The sequence below is a fragment of the Pseudorca crassidens genome, chromosome 15, assembly GCF_039906515.1.
Source record: "Pseudorca crassidens isolate mPseCra1 chromosome 15, mPseCra1.hap1, whole genome shotgun sequence".
Taxonomy (NCBI): domain Eukaryota; kingdom Metazoa; phylum Chordata; class Mammalia; order Artiodactyla; family Delphinidae; genus Pseudorca; species Pseudorca crassidens.
In genome coordinates, this window is record NC_090310.1 from 85,565,292 (window position 1) to 85,585,939 (window position 20,648).

Consider the following 20,648-nt stretch of genomic DNA (forward strand, 5'->3'; position numbering starts at 1 on the left):
TTGCAGGGAGCAGCTCACAGCCTCTCCGAAGCACCTCTCTCGGAGAGGCTACCCTGCTCTTCTGAAAGCGTATATTTTTAGACCGTTTCGAATTATTCACACACCCTTCCTACAGCAAACTTGAAACAGGTGTACGGAGGCCTACCTGGGCTCCATTCTCCAATACCGACCCCATGTACTTTGTACAGGTACTGACAGGCGCCCTTGGCAGGCACCTCCATCCGAGTCTTAATCAAAGCGTCTGCCTTGTCCGTTTCCCAGTCGGTCCGGGTCCGATTCTGCCACCAGCAGGTCTCCCGGAAGTCAGGCAGGCATCCTGCTGCTCGCATTGTGTGCATCGTCTATTTGGATGGTGGGGTCACTGCCACTGACCCACAGGGTGAGGACCAGAAATAGACCCTGCCCTAGATGAGGTTTCTGATACAAGGGAAGGACTGTCTCTCTCCACTTCATAGTGTGCAGAACAGCTGTGTGGAAAGGAATGTTATCTTTCGTCTGTGACTAAGTCTCTTTTAACTCCTGTAATTCACGCGCATGCAGATAATGGGATGCCAGCACGAGAGGAGGCTGCAAATTTCTGTTTCTATTTTTATTTTAACGGCTTTGCTGTCTGTGCTTTTCCCTATAAGCCACACCCCCAAATCATGGTAAATTAGCTCCAAGTTTTTACCTCTTCCTTAAATATTGTGAGGATAAAAAGTAAGAGGAGGGATGCCTTTCATTTGTAGAACAGAGTGATTTCTAACTTGGAGAATTATGATGAAAGTGATGGATGTTTTGTAATGATCATCTGCGCCGGCTTTGTATGGGAGTCACCACGGTGGGAGAAGCCACGATGAAATCTCCTCTGGGGGGACAGTGATATCACACGAGCCGGGGCCCTCAGCTCTGCCCCTTTGCCTGCATGTCTGTATAGGAGGTGTGACCCCATTTGTCAGATGAGGAAAACCGAGGCTCAGAGAGATGGAGTAACTTGCCCAAGGTCACACAGCTGCCGGAGCTGCACCTGAACCTGGGCGGTCGACTTTGGCAGACGTTGGATTCTTAGCCCTTTGCTTGTTCCTGCCTCAGAATTTATGTTCTCTACCTTTTGTTCTGGAAGACAGTGCTAGTTCTTGGTACCTAATACAGGGGTCCTTAGTGAATGCCCCAACTCAGGCTGCACCGTGGAGGTGCCTGACTTGGAAACAAGGGGTCTGGTGGCAGGAGAGAGCCCTGCCCTGCAGGTGGCTTTCTGTGCCCCGCAGGTGGGACACCTGGGTGGCCGTCTCCACCTGTCCTCCTGTGTGGTTTGTGCCCTTCGTTTGAGTCTTGAGTGGTCTTGAGTCTTGGATGTGCGCACATCCCTCTTCCCAGGTGGTCTATGCGGGGTCACCCAGGGTCGTGCAGGGGTGGGAAAAGGACCCTTGCAGTCCGGCAGACCCGCATGACCAGCCCCCGAGCCTGGCCCTCCTGTGGGTGGAGGATACCACCGGGACTGGCGTCCTTGGTCACCCGGGAGGATGCGTGCGTTCCTCTTCTGTGGCTGCTGAAACGGAGGACTGCGAACTTGGTGGGCTAAGTGACATGTGCCTATCGTCACACGCCCCTTGTGGGTTAGAGGTGTGGAGGGCTCAGTGGTGCCCTGCGCTGGGGCCCACGGGCCAGAGGTGCGGGCAGGTCCTGGCATTCTGAGAGGGAAGCTGAGTCCTGCTCACAGGTGGCAGGACCCGGGTCCCCGTTTCCCTGTGGGCTGTTGGGGGTCCTTCTCTGCTTCCAGAGGCCGCTGTGTTCCCTGGCTTCTGGCCCCTTTAGGACCCGCAGTGGTGGGCCGCATCCTTCTCGAATGCCTGGCCCTCCCTTTGCGCCCCTCGTGCTCTTCTGTCTTCTCTCTGCTCTGAGGGCTTCTGTGATTACACAGCCCCGTCTGGATCATCTCGGATAATCTCCCTGTCTTCAGGTCAGCTGATTAGAACCCTGGTTCCGTCCGCAAAAGCCTTCACGGCAGTGCCTGGGGTCAAGTTGGATTGAGTAACCCGGGGCTGGGAATCTGGGGAGATTAGAATTCTGCCGTCCACACTGTGGGTAAGTGGATTAGCCCGGGGACCGGCCCATAATGAGCTACTAGGTGCGGACAGGGTGACACCACTGTGGTGAGATCCAGTTAAATCAGCCACGTGAGTTTGTGTTGGGGGAGAGCAGCAGTGTCCAGCTTCGAGGAATCCTGCTATTAAAACAGCCCCCCTCCCCAAATTATAGAGCACGTAAATCAGTTGGTAACTATCTGAATTGTAGCAGTTATCGTGTGTAGGAATTTTGTTTTATTGCAGTTCAGCCGGCATGGTACCTTTGCATCAGGAGTGGGCGGGACATACATAGTTACAATGTATCTGGGCTCTGCCCACTACCCTGCATTCTAGGCTGCCTGTGTCTCTCCCTGTCTGAATTGCAGCAGCCCCTGTCCACCCCCTCATCTCCCCGGCCCCTTTTGCCTCCCTCCAGTGGCCCCATAACCTTCCAAGAGAAGGGAAATCCGTTTTCTTTCCTGGATGGAGACCCTCCTGGGTTTTTCATTCCTCCCAGGATAAAATCTGTTCTCTGCCCCATGGGTCACGAGGCCCTTTGAGTCCTGGGGCCTGTCCCCCACTCTCACCGCGTGCCACCCCATCCCCAGCACTCCAGCTACCCAGCCCCTTCTCAGCCCTTCAGACCGCCCACTGCTCCCACCCCAGGGCCTTTGCACGTGCTGTTGTCGGGAGGGAACCCTCCTCTCCCCTTCCCCACCCCCTGCAGTGCCTGGCACAACTATGAATAAATGAATCAATCAGTGAAACCCCAAACGGGGGCCTCACGTTCCTTAGGACACATCTCTTGAAACCCCAAACGGGGGCCTCACGTTCCTTAGGACACATCTCTTGAAACCCCAAACAGGGGCCTCACGTTCCTTAGGACACATCTCTTGAAACCCCAAACGGGGGCCTCACGTTCCTTAGGACACATCTCTGGGATCAAGGCTGGTGGCTCCGTGTGGTCTTCAGACCCACACCTTTCCGAATGCAGGGCCAGCCCCCCGTCTTTGCTGTGTGTTCCAGGTTCTGGTCGGAGCTAGAACCAACCCCACTCTAGATTTCTGCCCCTCCACTCCCTCCTGCCAACAGACCCCCAGGGCCCATTCCCCTAAAATCCTGGGGTTCCCTTTTATACCACGGTACCCCAGGTAGCCCTTGAAAAGAATGAACCAGGAGGGTCAGAGGCCCCCCAGAACTGCCACGTGGAGTGCCAGGACTGATCTCTGCTGCGCCCCAAGTCGTAGCCTCCACTACACGCGGAAATGAATGCTGTTCCCCCGTCCGCCGTGGAAGTCACTGGCACTGCTGTTAATATTCCAGAATGCGGACTGGTGAACGCACCAGGATCGAACTGCCTAAATGACTGCCCCTCCCCCCATGAAATCCCAGCGGAGCCACCAGCTTTAAACTGCACAGCGGGTTAGTGAAATGTAGGCTCTGAAAGCGATCACAGCTTCTATGAAAATATGGACGCAGCCATCATTATTTATAGGTTTGCACAAGTGGCTTCTTGGAATTATTGCTCCCGCCAAGGAACTTAGGAAGGATTTTTAAAAGTTTAAAGTACTATAAACCTGGTGCTGTGAACTTTCTGTAGTTAATGGATCGGGCTCGCTGCCGTGTTTGAACTGTTACCCGGTAAAAGGCTGTCTCCCGTGCCTGCGATGGGTTGTTAGAGACATAAATCCGTGTGTGGTGAGGCAGTAAGCCCAGCTCTGGGGTCTCCCAAGGGAAAGGAAAGAAGCCCCTTTAGAATATAAATCCAGTAAACACACTCCAGTGCACACGTTGAATTGGAGGAAAGAGAAAGTGTCTGGGTGACAATGACCATTGTTTAAACATGAATTATCTTCTTTTAAAAGCCAGAGTCAAGTGGCTGGACCGTCGGGCGGTGAGCATAACTGCTGAAGAGCATTGCCAGCTTGCCCTTTTATTTATTATTAACATTCTAATCATCCACGTCTTTCAGAATCCCTTTCTCCACAGTTGTGGGCATCCCGTCCTCACGTGTGTCACTCCAGGGTCACAGGGTGGCTGCTGGAGCTCCAGACCCCGCAGGACACTCGGACAGGAGGCAGGCACGCTGCCGTCAGCACCTGCCAGGGTGATGGTGACAGCTGCCTTTTCTGTGTGTCTCCCCGTCCGTCCATCAGCGGCGTTTCCCACAGAGGAAGCCAGCCCACTCCCTTCATTAGCTAGAAACAGGGCACACGCATCCTCCAACAAGGGAGGTGTATAGGATGTACCCAGGACGGGAGGTCCCCTGAGACTTTCGGCTTTGTGCTCCAACGCACCCCGGACACGCAGAAGCAGGAGCTGCCTGGGGCTGTTTTCTTTCCTTCCTGCAGAGGGCGCCCCCATCCCTCCCCTGGTTCGGCTTCTTGCTCCGTATTCTTTTGCCTCCATCCCTGCCATCCTATGGGGCCCTCCCGGCGGCCTGGATGTGCTTGGGGCACGTAAGACATCAGAAGGCCAGCGTCTTGCACCAGAGGACTTTTTGTGTCTCGAGTGCTGGGACCGAATGCCAGCACCCTACGAGGGAGGCCCTTCCCCGACTCACACGCGGGCTTAGAGGGGACACACAGTTAGGAAGTGATGGAACCCCCTCTCGTGCCCGGGTCTTAGACTCCGGCTCTAGATAGCCTGAGCACGGAAGACACTCTGAGGAGGGCTAAGCCTGGGGCCACCCACGGCCGTTTCTCAGGCCAGCTGTGGCTGCCGATGCCTTTCAGGGCGGGGACCATGGTTGGTGACATGGAGGCTTTTGTTTTAGAAGAGTTGGGTGTGTTTAGAAAAGAGCCACGGCTGGTATTGCATTGAGCACCACCCTGAGTAGCCTTATGGGCAAGGCTGGTGATGGACACCCCAGCAAGGTCAAAGGGCAAAAGAAGCCAAGTTCAAGGCTAGGTCAGCCCTCAGGTCAGGGGAAGTTCCCACAGGCCATTGTTGGGCGCAGTTCCTTCTGTGACCAGCAGAGGGCGGGGCTCCCCTCCTCAGCGTGGGCTCCGTGGGACCTGCTTTGTCTTCACCCTTCCCTCTCCTTTGGCCTCCAGTCCCCACCCTGGGGGATGCTCTCTGGACCCTCTTCCATTGTTTCCGTTTCCCTAAGAGCTTGGACAGAGACTGTGGCTGGAGCAGTTCTTTTTAAGCGTTTGAGTTTGCTGGTTTAATTCTGTTCTGTGACGGGTAAGGAAGGGTCCCTGGAGCCTCAAGGAGAAACCTCAGGTCTGGAGGGCAGGAGCTGACGTGGGTCCTGAGGGTGCTGGGCCCCCCACTTTTGGAGCAGCGATGCGTTGACGCCCCCGTGCGCAGTCGTTGATTTGGTCAACGGATACCAGCTTCTTGGGCACCTGCAACGCCCCAGGCTTCTGCCTGACAAAGATCCCTGAACCCATGGTGGCGACCTGCTGGGGTCCCAGGTCCTTGGGCCATCAGCTCTGCAGGGGTCGTCGACATGCAAGGGGTCTCCAAGAGCACCGCTAGCACTGGTCCAGCTCTTGCCACGTGACCTCTGGGAACGGCCGGGCAGGAGTGACCATGCTCTTTCTAAGATGAGGAATCACAGTTCCAGAGAGGGGTCCCCAGCCTGCAGCTGGTACCAGAGGGCCTGTGGGACGCAAAGCATGTGCCCTTTTGTCCCTCTCTCACCTGGGGTCCCTTCTGTGTCACCAGCTGCAGGAATCCTCTGGGGACCCACTTCTGAGCTCAGCACTTGTCTTGCACCGTGCTCACGACAGGGACCACAAGACACTGCATGGACAGGGTCCACACCCCCTCCTCCAGCCTAGCTCACACCTGGCCCCTCACTCTGCCTCTTTTTGGGGACTTCAGAGCTCTGTGCTGCTCCCACCTCATGGCCTTTGCCCAGACAGTTCCCTCTGCCTCCTTGACTTGTCTGATTAATCCCACTGAGACTTCAGTTTCAGGAAGAGCATCACTTCCTCAGACCAGGCTCTGCTCACCAGGTTGGGCATCCCTCACTCTTGTGTTCACTGAAATCAATGGATTGATGGATTGCTTAGTTCTGAATCCTCTCTTCTCTGCAAGATCACGAGCTCTGAGAATTCAGGGTCCAGTAACGTCTTGTTTCATTGTGGTATTCCCAGAAAAATCCTACGTTTTGTCACAAAATAGATACTCAGGAAATATTTGACGGATGGCAGTAATCTGCATCTTTTTAAAATTGAGGTATAGTTGGTGGACAATATTCTATAAGTTTCAAGTGTACAGCATAGTGATTCCCAGTTTTCGTATTTTTCATCTGCACTTTGTGTAAGAAGGAAACCAACCCTGGAGACACCTGTGGGCGGGCTTGGGCCTCTGTGTGGTCCTTTTTCCACACACCTGCTAACAAGGGGCACGTCTGTGTGTATGGGTGGCTCTGCCAGCCTCAGAGTCACCTCTGCTGTCGTGTCCCCACCACGCCTGTCCTGGGCAGAGGAAGGCCCTCCCTTTCCTTCACCACTTCGTGTTTTCAGAAGGGACGAATTTTACAGGCTTCGTCATCTTTGTAGTTCTTTGAGGCAGCTGTGTTGAGACTGTCAGGGCTGCCCGGAGTCAGCAAATGGCTTTGGGTTTCTGATCAGGGACCAGAAGGGTGACCCCTGGGAGGACTTCAGTCTGATTCGGAGCCCAGGGCAGGGACAGGGGAGGTTGCAGTGAGACTGTGCCTAGCAGAGGTGAGAGGTGGAACCCAGTCATTCTTCAGATCAAAAGCTCAGCCCAGGTGCCTCTGTGTACCTGGTTTTGTTTTTTAAAACAGCCTCATTGAAATACTTTACGAACCATAAAGGTCACCTGTTTAAAGTGTAGAATTCCATAGCTTTTGGTACATTTACAGAGTGGTGAAACCATCACCATAATCTTATTTTAAAAACACTTAGAACGTTTCTATCACCCCAAAAAGAACCCCCTTCCTCATGAGCAGCCCCTCCCTTTGCCCCCGTGCCCCCTCCCTGCCCTAGGTAACCACTAATCTGCCTTCCGTCTCTGTGGACATTTCACATAATGGAATCCTATAGTATATATATGTATATTTCACATGCTGGAATCCTATAGTATATATATGTATATTTCACATGCTGGAATCCTATAGTATATATATGTATATTTCACATGCTGGAATCCTATAGTATATATATGTATATTTCACATGATGGAATCCTATAGTATATATATGTATATTTCACATGATGGAATCCTATAGTATATATATGTGTATTTGTGTGTGTGTGTGTGTGGCTGGCTTCTTTCACTTGGAACACTTTCAGGGTTCACCCATATTGTAGCAGGTGTCAGTATTTTATTCCTTTTTATGGCTGAATGATGTTACATTGGACGGTGCACCACATTTTATTTATCCGTTTATCATGGATGAAGACCCCCATGGGACCCTCCAGGCTGGGACCTGCGGACAGCAGCCTTCTGCACCCCTTGTGGGCCAGATCTTCCCAGGCCTCTAGACGGCCCTGGTCTGGGTGTGGATAACTTGGACGGCCTGAGTCTCTGCTGCAGGCAGTTCACCAGACTTTTGTTTCTACTGATCAGTAGAGGTGGGGTCACTAATGTTTTTAAACCTCAAACTATTTTTATTTTGGATCATTTCAAAGCCAGAGAAAAATATGATGACCAGCTCCACCTCTACCCGACTCAAATCAATATTGTACCAACATACACGCTGAAGAACTAACGTATTTGGTGGTCACCCTTGTCTTCCGTCCCTCACCTCTCTGAGGGGACTGCTGCTAAGCGCCCAAAGCCCCAGGTGCAGTGAGGACCCACATTTCCCCACACAGTGCTGTCCTTGGCCCTTCACTGGGGTTCACCCAACACCGCCAGGTGCTCTCCCTGCACCCCAACCCTGCTTTAGGTGCTGGCCGGATACGAAGAAGCAGCCCCAGGAAGGTCCCCAGCCCCTGCCCAGCTTCAGGACCCCTGGCAGGCTCCTCTGAGCCCCGGTTGTTTTCATCACCCACAGTAGGGCTGAGAGCAGCACCCTCTACCTGGGGTGGCTTGAGGGGCTGAGACAGGATCCTGCCCATCGGAGCTTCTCTGCACAGCAAGGCCGGGGCTGGGCGCACCCTCCCCCGGCGTCCCTGTGGCCCTGCCACCTGAGGGTCTGGCCCCCTTCTTAGCCCAGGCTCCCCTTTCTGTGTCCTTTACTGGGCTTTCCTCTTCTTTCCTCTTCTTCATCGCCCGAGCCTTAGCCGGAGGTGTGGGAGTTGCCTCTCTTTCTCCCACACCACCATCTAGAAGGGTTAGAATTGCTCATTAGCCCCTTGGGGGGCACTTCTGTAAGTGGCAGCCCTAGGCGGTGTCACCTCCCTTGCCTTGCCTGGTCTCATCAACTCCATCAAGGAATCTGGGGGAGGCCTCCCTGGAAGGTGCCAGGTGCCCCTCTGCCTCTCTCCTCCCCGGCGAGGGGCTGAGGGCTGGGGGGGAGGGGGAAGGAGGGCTGGGCAGTGGGGAGGAGGCTGTGGTGGGCGGGGACAAAGCTCCGGAGTGCCCCACCCCCCATCCCACGGTGGCCTCCAGATCCCCGAGAGAGGAAGGGCCCTGAAGCTGCTGGGGAGATTAGGCCCTGACCTCCGAGGGAGGCACCCTCAGGGTTTCCTCCCCGCCAGCGGGGAGCCGGAGGAAGCGGGATGTGGAATCCTTGTTTCCAGAGAGCGGCTGCGGTGGGAGTGCGCGGTTCAGAACCCAGGATTCAGCCCTCTTCCTCGGGGCGGGCGGCGTGCAGTTCAGGTATTTGAGACCCCGCCCCATCCCCACGCTGGCTCTCGCTCCCCTCTCTCGTGACGTCAAGCTCCTCTCGCGGGGCATGATGGGAGAATCCTAATGTTTTCCAACAGATGCTCCAAGAACAGCTTTCAGATTAAAGCAATCGCCAGAGCAAAGATTCTTCTTTTTTCCTTTTTTTCCCCCCGGGGGGTGGGAGGTGGGGTGGGGGGAGGGAGCGCCCCCAGAAATTCTCGGGCATCACCCCCTGCCCCAAGCACGCAATAAACACTGACAAGAAAAAGTTTTTATTTCCTGGTTCAACTTTTTTTTTTTTTCCTGGAATATAGACTGAAGAATGGGAATAAACACGAATAAATAACAGAGCGAGGCCGCGCACGCCGGGATGCGCCTGGCTGCAGCCGCGAGGCTATTGTCTCACCGCCCTGAAGCCAGCCCCGGCCTCGTCCTCCGGCTTCTTCCCTTTCCCTGTCCTTTTTTATTTTCCTTTTTAAAAAGCCGCCCCCTCCAGTCCCCTGGCCAGTGACCTTGGCCTCCTCGGATGCTCTGATTACACGCGGCTCCCACCAACTTGCCCCCACGCCGGCCGGGCCCATGGCCACGTCCGAGGACGGGAGCGGCTGCCTCGTGTCGCGGGGCCGCTCGCAGAGTGACCCCAGCGTCCTCACCGACTCCTCGGCCACGTCCTCCGCGGACGCCGGGGAGAACCCAGGTAACGGGGTGGGCGGGGGAGGGCGGGGAGGGCCGGGGCAGGGGGCGCTGGGCGCCAAGTCCCGGGCGCTGCTGCGCGCCGGGGCTGCATTTGCGGAGCCGCGGCAGGACCCGGTCGCTCAGGCTCCCCATAAGGCGGCGGAGCCCTTTGTCCGGGGAGGAGCCGGTTCCCCGGGTAGAGCCCGGCACTCCGCATCTGCCCTCCTTGCGGGTTGGTGGGATCTGCTGGCCCCTCCGAGGGGCTTCCCTTCTTTGGGTGCTGACCAGCTGGGGGCCGGGAGTCAGACCTGTGGCCGCCTCTACCAGCGCCGGCTCCGAGCTCTGCTTCCCTCCCCCGCGGCCCCAGCTCCGGTGGCCCAGGAGGCCCGGCTGGGGCATCCCCCGCCCGGGCAGGGCAGCGCTTATGCGGCCGCCGCGCAGAGGGGTTCCGCGGGGCGCCCAAGTCGGCGGGGCCTGGCGCACCTGGGCGCGCCCGCCCGCCTCCCGGGACAGGTGTGCTGGCAGAGCTGCCACTGGGAGATGAAGGGCATGCGTGCACCAGGACGGAGCCTGATTTCATTAAATTATATGGACTTCGTTCATTCCCCCACCCCCCGCGGCAGCGTCGATTGTTTAGGTGATAAATCCGGTCACAAAGGAGTCTATACGGCTTGATTGATTACTTTCCAAAGAGGAAGAAAGGCCTAATAAAGCAGGAGGGGGGTGGTGGGAGGTGGGCTGTGCGCCCCGTCACCATGGAGACGCAGGAAGCAAAGTGATCATTAAAACCTTTCTCCACCAGAAGGCAATTTTCACTTCACAGGGAGAAGTCTGAGCTTCTGAAATGTAGGGTTCAAAAAAAGAATCAAAGCTGGTGTTTTGGTATCACGCCACAGGACTCCATTCGAATCTTAGAGAAGCACCATCCTGTCACAGGTTCTGTTTTGACAATAAGTTGCTCTTACCTTCCTTTGAGGATTGTCCCTCTCTAAATTCACTGACCCCAGATGGGGACTTGATCACGGTAAATGGTGGGCATCAAACTCCTGATACTCCCTGGGGCTGGGGTGAACCGGCTTTGTGGGGAGGGATTCCTTCACTCCGCTGGAACACAGAGGAGCTTCACTATTTAACTGCAAAGAAAGACGGGTTAAAAGGCAGCTCTGTGGGCGCCAGGGCCCAATCTGAAATTTTAAACAATAAACCCATGCAAGGCTTGTAAGATTTCTTTGTTAGGACTATTGACACTGTCATTTGGTCAAACTAAGGTACCCACCGGAGGAGATCCCTGGCCCTTTTTTTATATCTGGGAGGGCAAGTTAATTTCCTTAGAGTTTCAAGCAGAGGTAGCTCTGCGTAGACCCTTAAGGCTTTAATTAATCCATTTATTAGAAATCTGGGATTAAGCCCTCAGCACTCCATGGTGGATTGGTTTTCTCTGTGTTGGAGATGCACATCCATGATTGTTCCAATTATGGAAGTTGAGTGGCTCGTCATGAGAAAATCCTTTTCAGCTCCTTTTGTCTCCCTGGCAGTAAAAGGAAGCAAACTTGAAACAGGAATTATGGAGGATTTCGCTTTTTGGCTGTCTGTGAGTTGATGCCTCCGTGGGTGGGAACAGAGGGCTTGACAGGTGTCTTGTGCGGGTCCGCCTGGGAGAGAGGTGGAAGGGCTTGGATGTCCGTGATTAAGTGATACCACGGGAGGCTGAAAGCCCGAGTTCGTCTCTGGTTCAGATGCTCAAAATGGGACCCAGCGAGCAGACGCCTGAGGTAAAAAAAAGTCTCTAGTAGGTATAATTCTGTGAGTGGTAGAACCTTACTAAAAAGCAAAAATCAGTGAAGTATTTAGGGATTGTGTTCAGCACAGGAGTTCACGGTAGAAAGAGATTCAGAATCTTCAAGTTGGAAGCGACCTGGGAGCTTGGAGTGGGAAGGGTGATCAGGGAGCATTATCTACACCTGCTTTGCTTGGTCGGCTTGGCATGTGCTTGCATGCCTCTTCTGATGGGGGACTCACTTCTTTTCGATGCAGTGCATGCGTCTCTTTGGGCAGACCGATTTGAAAAGTCTTTTTCAAACGATCTGGGAAGGTCTGCTACCAGTCAGTTCTGATGTGATCTTCTCATGATGCACGTTACCTGGGTTTTCAGAGAGTCTGGTGTTGTTAGTTATCGCGCCCACCTGAGTCACTTCCTCACTAGGTTGAAGAGTCCCAGCCCTTCGCCTCCCTTGCCCTGTGGGACCTCTCCCATTTGTCCGCCTGCTGCTCTAAAGAGCTGCTTCTGAAATGTGAAGCTCACAAGCCAGCTGTGGAATAACCCGGTGCAAAGTCAGATAGAAGTGTCACCTCCTTCCATCTACATTCTATGACTTTATAAAAACAGCCCAAGGTTGCATTTACCTTTCCCCCCTCCCAAATGCATCCTTAACGCGTCAGTATTCTCTCCACAAAAACTCAGAACAGGGCTTCCCTGGTGGCGCAGTGGTTGAGAGTCCGCCTGCCAATGCAGGGGACACGGGTTCGTGCCCCGGTCCGGGAAGATCCCACATGCCGCGGAGCGGCTGGGCCCGTGAGCCATGGCCGCTGAGCCTGCGCGTCCGGAGCCTGTGCTCCGCGACGGGAGAGGCCACAACAGAGAGAGGCCCGCGTACCGTAAAAAAAACACAAAAAACTCAGAACATTATGGGAAAGGTAAGCAATGACAGCCCTTTCTGTCACTCTCCAGAGGTTATCTCTGTGACGAGTTCGGTGGAGCATCTGGACCTTTTCCTGCGTGTTTATATCTACAGGTTCTTGGGGAAAGGCATTTAAAAGAACTCAAGTGGTAACACACTGTATGGAAGGTTCTTCCATTTGGGTTTCTACTCAACACTGGGTCTCAGCGATCTCCCTTTCTTAATAACCGCATAGTGTCCCAGGGAATATATTTTTCTCAGTTGAGCTATTAGATATTTGTGTCTTCAATTTTTAACTATTACAAGCAGCACAGCAGCGGTCATCCAGGCAAAGCCTTCTTGTGCTCCTTTGTGAATTTCCTCTAGGGTATATCTGGGTCACAGGAGACTCACATTGAAAATTTTTCTGATACTGCGTCCTCCTGGAAAATGGACCATTGATGCTCCTTCAGAATCTGAGAGCACCCTTTCTCCAAAGGCTTGCCAGCACCTGAGGTCATCAGTCTGGTTTTTTCTCTCACACGAAGGGTGACGGGGGTCTCTTGTGTTTATTTGTGGCTCTTTGACTGCTGCTGAGCGTGAACATCTTTTTGTGGCCTTATTAGTGTGTTAAATCTCAGCGGCCAGGGACTGCGTGGCAGGGATGAACGATTCTCCCAGAGGGTCGCCCTAATGCTCCCTCCACACCGTTACTCCATTCACGATTCCTTTGGCAGTTTTACAGCGTTCTTCACTGCAAATCCTTACTCTGTACCCACAAGCATGGTTAGGATTTTCCCCCAGGGTCTCCCTGGTGGCGCAGCGGTTGAGAGTCCGCCTGCCGGTGCAGGGGACACGGGTTCGTGCCCCGGTCCGGGAAGATCCCACATGCCGCGGAGCGGCTGTGCCCGTGAGCCATGGCCGCTGAGCCTGCGCGTCCGGAGCCTGTGCTCCGCAACGGGAGAGGCCACGACAGTGAGAGGCCCGTGTGCCGCAAAAAAAAAAAAGGTGACTTGGCATCCCATCACCTTGCCTCCCTCTGAGGGGTTCATACTCGCGAGGAGAAGTTTTGCTTTTTCTCGTTCCATTAGCTCTCAGGCCATGGGATGGGCTCTGCCCTGGCGTTGGTCCCGTGTGGACCTCCTTCTGGTCCGAACCCACGTCACCTCCTCACCTTGTCCCTTCACTGCTCTCGCCCGCTCATCCCCCACTTCCTGACACCCTCTCCTCCCCGGGTTTTCCCTGCATCCCGCGGCACGTCTTCCCAGCGCATCGCATGGGGGTTCCCACAGGGCCTTCTTCCTCCATTCTCAGCTCTCTCCCTGGTTCCCAGATGCCAGGACCAGAGACTGAGCCGAGTCACCCTGGACAGCTGTTTAGAATGTTTCCATGGGGACCTGCAATTTGTCTTTTTGAAGATTCTGCTGTGCAGCCAGGTGGGGGACCCTTTGATCTAGAGCGGGTTTCTCAACCTCGACACAGTTGCCATTGGTACTGGGATCCTCCTCTGCTCTGGGGGCCCCCCTGTGCTTTGTAGGATGTTCAGTAGCCTCCCTGACATCTGTCCACTAGACAACAGTAGCACCCCTGGTTGTGACGATCGAAAAATGTCCTCAGACGTTGCCAGATGTCCCCTGGGGGCAAAATCTCCCTGGAGAACTGCTGATGGAGCTCTTTCATTGTCAAACCCTAGCAGTGTATCAGGATCGCCTGGAAGGGTTGTTAACCGCCCCACCCCCCCGCCCTGCGCCGCCCCGGTGTTTCCAGTTCAGCCTATGTGGTGGGGGCCGGTGATGTGCATTTCTAACACGTGACCAGGTGACGCTGATGCTTCGGGTCAGGTGAGCACACCTGGGGACCCACTGAGCCTAGTCCTTTGCCACGGTCTCAGTCTGTGCTGACAAGTTCCGTGTGTGTGTGTGTGTGTGTGTGTGTGTGTCTGTCCATGTCCGCGTGTGTGTCCGTGTGGGACCTGCCTTGACCTGTCTGGCTCCTGAGTTCCAGACGTCTGGGTCCTGCTGACCTCTGCTTGCCCAGGTCTCGGGCCGATCTTACTTCCTCAGAGGGTCCTCTTTGTTCACCTGATGAGACGAAGTAGCTACCCTGCCCCCACCGCCCAGACCCCCTTCCTCCGTCCCAGTTTGCTCATGATCACCACCTGGGACTCTGGGCTCACTCTCGGTGGGCCGGGCTCCCTAGGCCAGGAGCGCAGCACAGACTTCTCCCACAGGAGGCCTCGGTAAGCATCTGTGGAACCAGGCACAGTGTCTTAGTGGACGAGGCCTGGGGCTGGCCAGATGGCTGGCCAGGGCCTCCGTGGATAAGCAGCTCAGTGGCAGCCTGAGAGTGGCTGGCAGGTCAGTGTGGAGGAGGCTGGGACCACATCTTTCTGCAGGGACAGATCCACCTCTGCTCATGGCCGGGAGAGGGAGAAGCCTCTCAGAGCATCCACTCCCCTCCTGAGCTGCAGACAGACTCACAGACACATCCACACCCCAGACTCCAGGCTCCGGCATCCCTTTGCCTGAACCTTTTATTGGTGCCCCAGCGCGGGGTGGGGATGAGGGGGTCGCGGCCTGCTTTCTCCATGGCGTGGTTCTCCCCGGCTTCGTTCCTTGCACGTTCCCTTGCTCTGGAGTCCTGAGTTTTGGGGATCTCACTCTTGCAGAGTGTCTCCATGGCTTAATTAGCAGTAGAACTATGCAGTAATTACCTTGTCAGCTTCTTCTTGGGGGTTATTAAAAACAAAAGCTGCATGCTTAAAGAAATATGGAGTTTAGAAAACTTAGAATTTTTTCTGCTTATGAAAGTAGGAGGCTTTTGAAACTTCCCTTCCTCAACCCTCCTCACCCTATTGCGACACAGAAGGCAGTGACAAGGGACAGCTTCATCCCTGGGACCTTCCCAGGTGCCAGGTGTGGCTGTTCAGCAGAAGGCCAGCCACAGGCAGAGCCCAGGGTCTCCCTCCCGCCCCACCCCATCCCTCTCGGTCACTTCAGCCACTTTCCTTCTCCTCACTGGTCGCTCTGTGAAATGATCTCACTTATTTGACCAACTAACTGATTCTCTGTCTCTCCTGCCACATAGCACCCAATACAGTAGCCACTAGCTCCTTATGGCAATTTAAATCTAAATGAAATAAATTAACCTTAAAATTTTCTTTCCTCAGTCGCACGGGTCACATTTCAAGCACTCAGTTGCCACGTGTGGCTGGCGGCAGTCATGTTGGATCGTGTGGATCTAAAACATTCCATCCTTGGCGGCTCTGTTAGACAGCACTAGTCGGTGGAACACCCTGAGGGTCCTCTTGGCTGTGCTGCCCTTGGCTGTCCCCCCGGGGATGTTTGTTGACTGAATGGATAAGTCGAAGTGTGATTGACGTGGTCATAGAGCTCTTCTGCTGGAGCCCTTGGTTGATCATCTCACGCCCTTAAGGGGAGGACACCCAAGCAGGAGTCATTTCTTATCCACACAGGATTAATTTATTTCAATGCATTGAGCTCCTCCAGAGAACCTAAAATGTGCCATGGTTGGCCCTGGCTGGATGGGTCTCTTTGACAAAGAGAACGATGACAACCGAAGAGATTCTTTGCCTGGAATTGGATGAAGGGGTCCCAGGCCTGGCTCTGCCACGTACATGCTGTGTGACCTTGGGCAAGTCATTTCACCTCCTCTGAACCTCCATTTCCTGTCTGTAACATGGTGGTAGAGAATGTCCATAACTCCGGGTGGGGGAGGATTACTCAGCTGTTGTCTGTAACAGATGCTAGTCATTGGTTTCACAGCTGTGAAGAGGCAAGGCTCCCCTAGGACATCCCCTAATCGCCTTGAGATAATTCCATCTTCTGTGAATAATGTCGGAAGGGTGCAGACCCTGTGATGAAGACGTGGAAACAGCCTGTGGGTTGATCTGCAGCCCCTCCTCTAACTGGCTCTGTGTCAGGGCCAAGCTGGTCAACCTCTCTGGGCTTCATTTCCTCCACCTGTGAAATGTTTGTGCTGCGTGGACCTGGCCGTGGTCCCTGCGAGGACTCGGGGACCCACACCCCTCGCTGTCTCAGAACAGTGAGACCACAGGGTCCGTCCTCAGGAAGCAGTGATGAGAAGAAGGGGGGGGGTCCGGTTCCGATTCTGATTCTGGTCTACCCAGAGGGCAGCAGCAGCGTGCCGTGTGGACATGTTGGTTCTAACAGTCTTCCCACCAGCCCGGGGCTCCTGACCTCACCTGCCCTTTCCCACACCGACCCGTTTCTACTCCCCGCAGCCTCCCTCCCTGCCCGGCCCCAGGTCTGTCCAGCCATCCTCATATGCTGCCCCCCGGCCCCCTTCCTGCCTCCCCCGGTGCCCCGACTGCAGGCCTACTGGAGTCTCCCCACCTTCTTTAAGTTATTGACTTTGGTTCTCTAATTATGGGATAGCACATTGGTGGTCTTGAAGTCAGATTTGAATGTGTATATATATATATATATATTTTGATTGTTTCATGAATTTGGTGACCTCTTAGGGAAAGGTACCTGTGTTGAAGGACACAGGTGACTCATTTTAACACTAGGCCTGGGAGTGGCCAGACCACCTGCAGGAGGCCGTGGGTGTGGAGGATGGGAATGTTCCAGGCCCCTCACCCATGCTTCCATCAGAGCATCATGTATGGGGTGGATGTCAAATGTCACAGGAATAGAGGCGAAAGGAAAACGTTTGAATATCAACAATGTATATCAGAGGGTTTGAGACCTACCATTATTGAATTTGAGAGCTGGGATCTATTCCATGTCCTATAAAATGGTTTAACCCAGGCCCCCAACTGCAGTGTCCACAGGGGCTGGTACCCCCGAAAACGGCCGAGTCAGGGAGTGGGATTTTGCACAGAACTGTTATCACCAGGCAGGAATGTGGTCCCAGGGGGACCCGAGCATCCTATTTTAAGAGACATGCTGGAAATCCCGATTTTTATGTGAAATGTGGTTTTTAAATATTAGCAAGTTTGTCAGTTAGGGATTGGTTTGGCTTCATGTAATAGAAAACCTAAGCGGTACTGGTTACAATAAGAGACGGGGCATCTTACGTTCACCGGAAGTGCGGGCAGCACACCGGCCTCCCTGTCTCAGGGCCAAGGCTCTGCGATTTCCTTGCCGCCTCCTGGGGGCAAGAGGGTTGCCGTAGCTCCAGCCACACATACGCTTTCTAGGCAGGAAGGAGGGGATGGTGACGGGTGGAGGCGTGTCCAGCTGCTTGGTCCTGACCTGGCTTTCCTGGGAGCCCCGCCCAGTGACATCCGCTTACACCTCCTTGGCCAGAAGGGTGTCAAACAGCCACTCCCACCTGCAGGGCCTGGGAAATGGGACGTTTGTTTGTTTTTTAAATTGACTATATTTATTGCAGTATAGTTGTTTTACGACGTTGTGTTAGTTTCTGCTGTACGGCAAAGTGAAGCAGCTATATGTACACACACATCCCCTCTGTTTGGGATTTCCTTCTCATTTAGGTCACCACAGAGCATTGAGTAGAGTTTCCTGTGCTATACAGTAGGTTCTCATTAGTTATCTATTGTATACATAGTATCGATCGTGAATATATGTCAGTCCCAGTCTCCCAATTCATCCCCCCCCTTCCCCCTTGGTATCCATACGTTTGTTCTCTACGTATGTGTCTGTATTTCTGCTTTGTAAATAAGATCGCCTATACCAGTTTTTTCAGATTCCATAGATATGCGTTAATATACAATATTTTTTTTCTATTTCTGATTTCCTTCACTCTGCGTGACAATCTTTAGGTTCATACATGTCTCTACAAATGACCCAATTTGTTTGTTTGGTTTTTTTGGGTTGTTTGTTTCGGGTATGTTCACGGCTACCCCTAACAAGAGCAGGTTCAGAACATGTGAAGAATGAGAGTGACTGCCAGGTGGTCACCTACTGTCCTCCTCACTTAAAAACAAAGCATGTGACCTAAGCCCAGCATATCTGGGGCTACCCTTACCCTTGGAAAGCTCACACAGAATCTCAGGGGAAGCTGAAGCACTTTTTTTTTTTTTTTTGCGGTACGTGGGTCTCTCACTGTTGTGGCCTCTCCCGTTGCGGAGCACAGGCTCCGGACGCGCAGGCTCAGCGGCCATGGCTCACGGGCCCAGCCGCTCCGCGGCATGTGGGATCTTCCCGGACCGGGGCACGAACCCGCGTCCCTTGCATCGGCAGGTGGACTCTCAACCACTGCGCCACCAGGGAAGCCCCTGAAGCACTTTTTATACTTACGATATTTCTTTACCAAGAAATTAAAGGTTGGCCTGAGATGTGTGACTCAAGCCTGAACATTATGTCCATCCAAATTTTATTTAATAATATTAATCCTGGGAACAAGACTGACCCTCACGTAGCTGACAGTCTGGCAAATCATCAGTGGCTGGAGTGAAAATGTGCTTGTTGTCGCCTCTGTGTTACACATGGGGCATCTTACTTTTATTTAATCTTCCTCCAAACACTTGAGGTAGGGTCAGAGGGTGCGAGGACCGTGGGCACATGTGTATGAAGAGCAGTTTGAATCTAGGTGAGTTTAATGCCTGGCCTACTCGGTATGCCCCGCCCACCCTGCATGCCCCACCCACCCTGCCCCGCCCACCCTGCATGCTCCACCCACCCTGTATGCCCTTTACTGGCTTCATTCTGCATGTTACAGGAAGGCCTTCTGTGCTTTAGATGAAACAGATCCCTGTGTTTATCCCATTCCTGGTTCAAGCAACCTATCCCGTAGATGCATGCACATCTGTAGTCACATAAACACACAGACGCAAGCAGATGTACTCTTCATTTTCCCAGTTCATTTCACTAGCATGGCCACTAGGACAAGATTTATTTATCAAAGGTCAGGCAAGGTGATGGCGGAGGACCAGCCGTGGGCAGAGTTGTGGAAGGTCCTGTCTTTAATGGGCTGGGGCGAGTCATTTGGGTGTGTCTCTTGGCAACACACCTTATCTCGTGGCCGTGACATAAGTAGACTTTGACATCGATTAGTCAGCAGTCAGAAAATGGGTTTGCCAAGACCCGAGTGGAAGGTGGGAGCTGTGGCTCTGGACTTAATAAATATGTTTATTGCACACTGTTGTGCAGCTGTTTTTGTTAAAGTTGCTGGGTTGGTCTTAATACTGTTACTCATGAGCGGTATTGTCATTACTTCATTTTTTGGTCCCATTACTTCTTGGAAGTTTGCATCCATGTGCAGCAGAATTTTTGCCTTGCTGTAATCAGTAGCTCAGGGGATTTAAATAGTCAGGAAAATCTGCCAAAAATGATCTTTCTGCTTCCCTTTGGCAGGAAAACATTGTCTTGGGCAACGTGAATTGTGGGGTGACTGTGTTTCTGCAGTCACGAGTCAAGTCATTGCTGACCTTGGCTCATTTGTCAGCAGGGTCTTTTGTGCAGAACTCCCCAGAGCTCGCCAGCCTCAGGGCTGTCCCAGCCTGAGCATTGCTCTGTGGGGTCCCCTTGGCCTTGCCCCACCTGCTCTATTTCCCTGTTATCCTCCAGGTGACCAGGGTTACACTCTCCATAGAGAGTGGTGGAATATGGTCCTCCTTCAAGTCACATTTGTTTGCAAACAAAAGAAGATGGGCTTAAAATATTAATACAGTAGCTGTGGTCATCCGTTGAGGAGACACAGGTGTGGCAGAAGTCACTAAGGTGGGATGGGTTTCGGTGAAGTGGGGCATGGTTTTATCATCTTGTACATTATCATCCATTCCTACATGTTTACCTGCTGACGTAGGAAGTGCTGTTGTGTGCAGGGGGCATGGTGTGTGGGTGATGTGAAGAAGTATTGCCCCTCCTGGAAGCTCACCCTCTGGCTAGGGGCATACCGTTTTGACTTGTAAAATGACAGGACATGTATGTAATAAGTACCAGACCTCCCACGTTTGCCCCCTTCTGTGTGGCATCCACTTTGTCCTCTGCTGGAGCCTCCAGGCCTCCATGCTGCAGTGCTGGGCGCTCTCCCCTCTGCTGTCTGCGGCTGGGCAGGGTCTGCAGTCTAGGCTGGGCAGCTCTTCTCCGCGCGCAGCTCATCCTCCTTAGACCCAGCGATGTTGTCTCACGGCAGTGGGGGACAGGCGCGGAGTCCCTTAGCGTCCGGGGCTCTCACTTCAGTCTAGTTCTGTTAGAGTGGGCACATGGCCGGTTTAAGTTCAAGGGGAGGGAATACAGCCTACCCCTTGGTGGGAGGGGCTTGGTCACATTCACGTTGGACTCTCCTGCTGCCTCTACCATGGTGGGGCCTTGGCCTTGCGGAGGGGGGGGGGCAACAGACAAGGTCTTGAGGGGAGCTGGCAGGTGCATGGACTCTTTGGCCTCCCCTGGTTTGAGGAACTTGGACAGCTCCACCTGACGTCTCTGAACCTTGGTTTCCCCCGACGTAAAATGTCCCTGCCTGGAAGGGTGGTGGTGAGGATTTGACGGGTTGGTTTCTGTGAAGCATTAAGCACGGCGCCTGGAGCGCAGGAAGGCCCTGTCGCCAGGAGCCGGGGTTCGCC

At 53.7% G+C, this 20,648-nt stretch overlaps 1 protein-coding gene across 2 annotated transcripts in view; it reads left to right on the forward strand.

Annotated features, from left to right (window-relative positions):
• PHACTR3 (phosphatase and actin regulator 3) overlaps positions 1–20,648 on the forward strand; it is a 238,390-nt gene that overhangs the window by 9,974 nt on the left and 207,768 nt on the right. Inside the window, exon 1 of one of the 2 annotated variants that reach the window (XM_067708624.1) lies at positions 8,989–9,498. The exons of the other annotated variant lie outside the window; for it this stretch is intronic. Within the exon in view, the coding sequence (XP_067564725.1) occupies positions 9,381–9,498 (118 nt within the window). The 5' untranslated portion in view covers positions 8,989–9,380. Of the gene's footprint in view, positions 1–8,988; positions 9,499–20,648 lie in introns of those variants that run through there. 2 annotated transcript variants of the gene reach the window in all.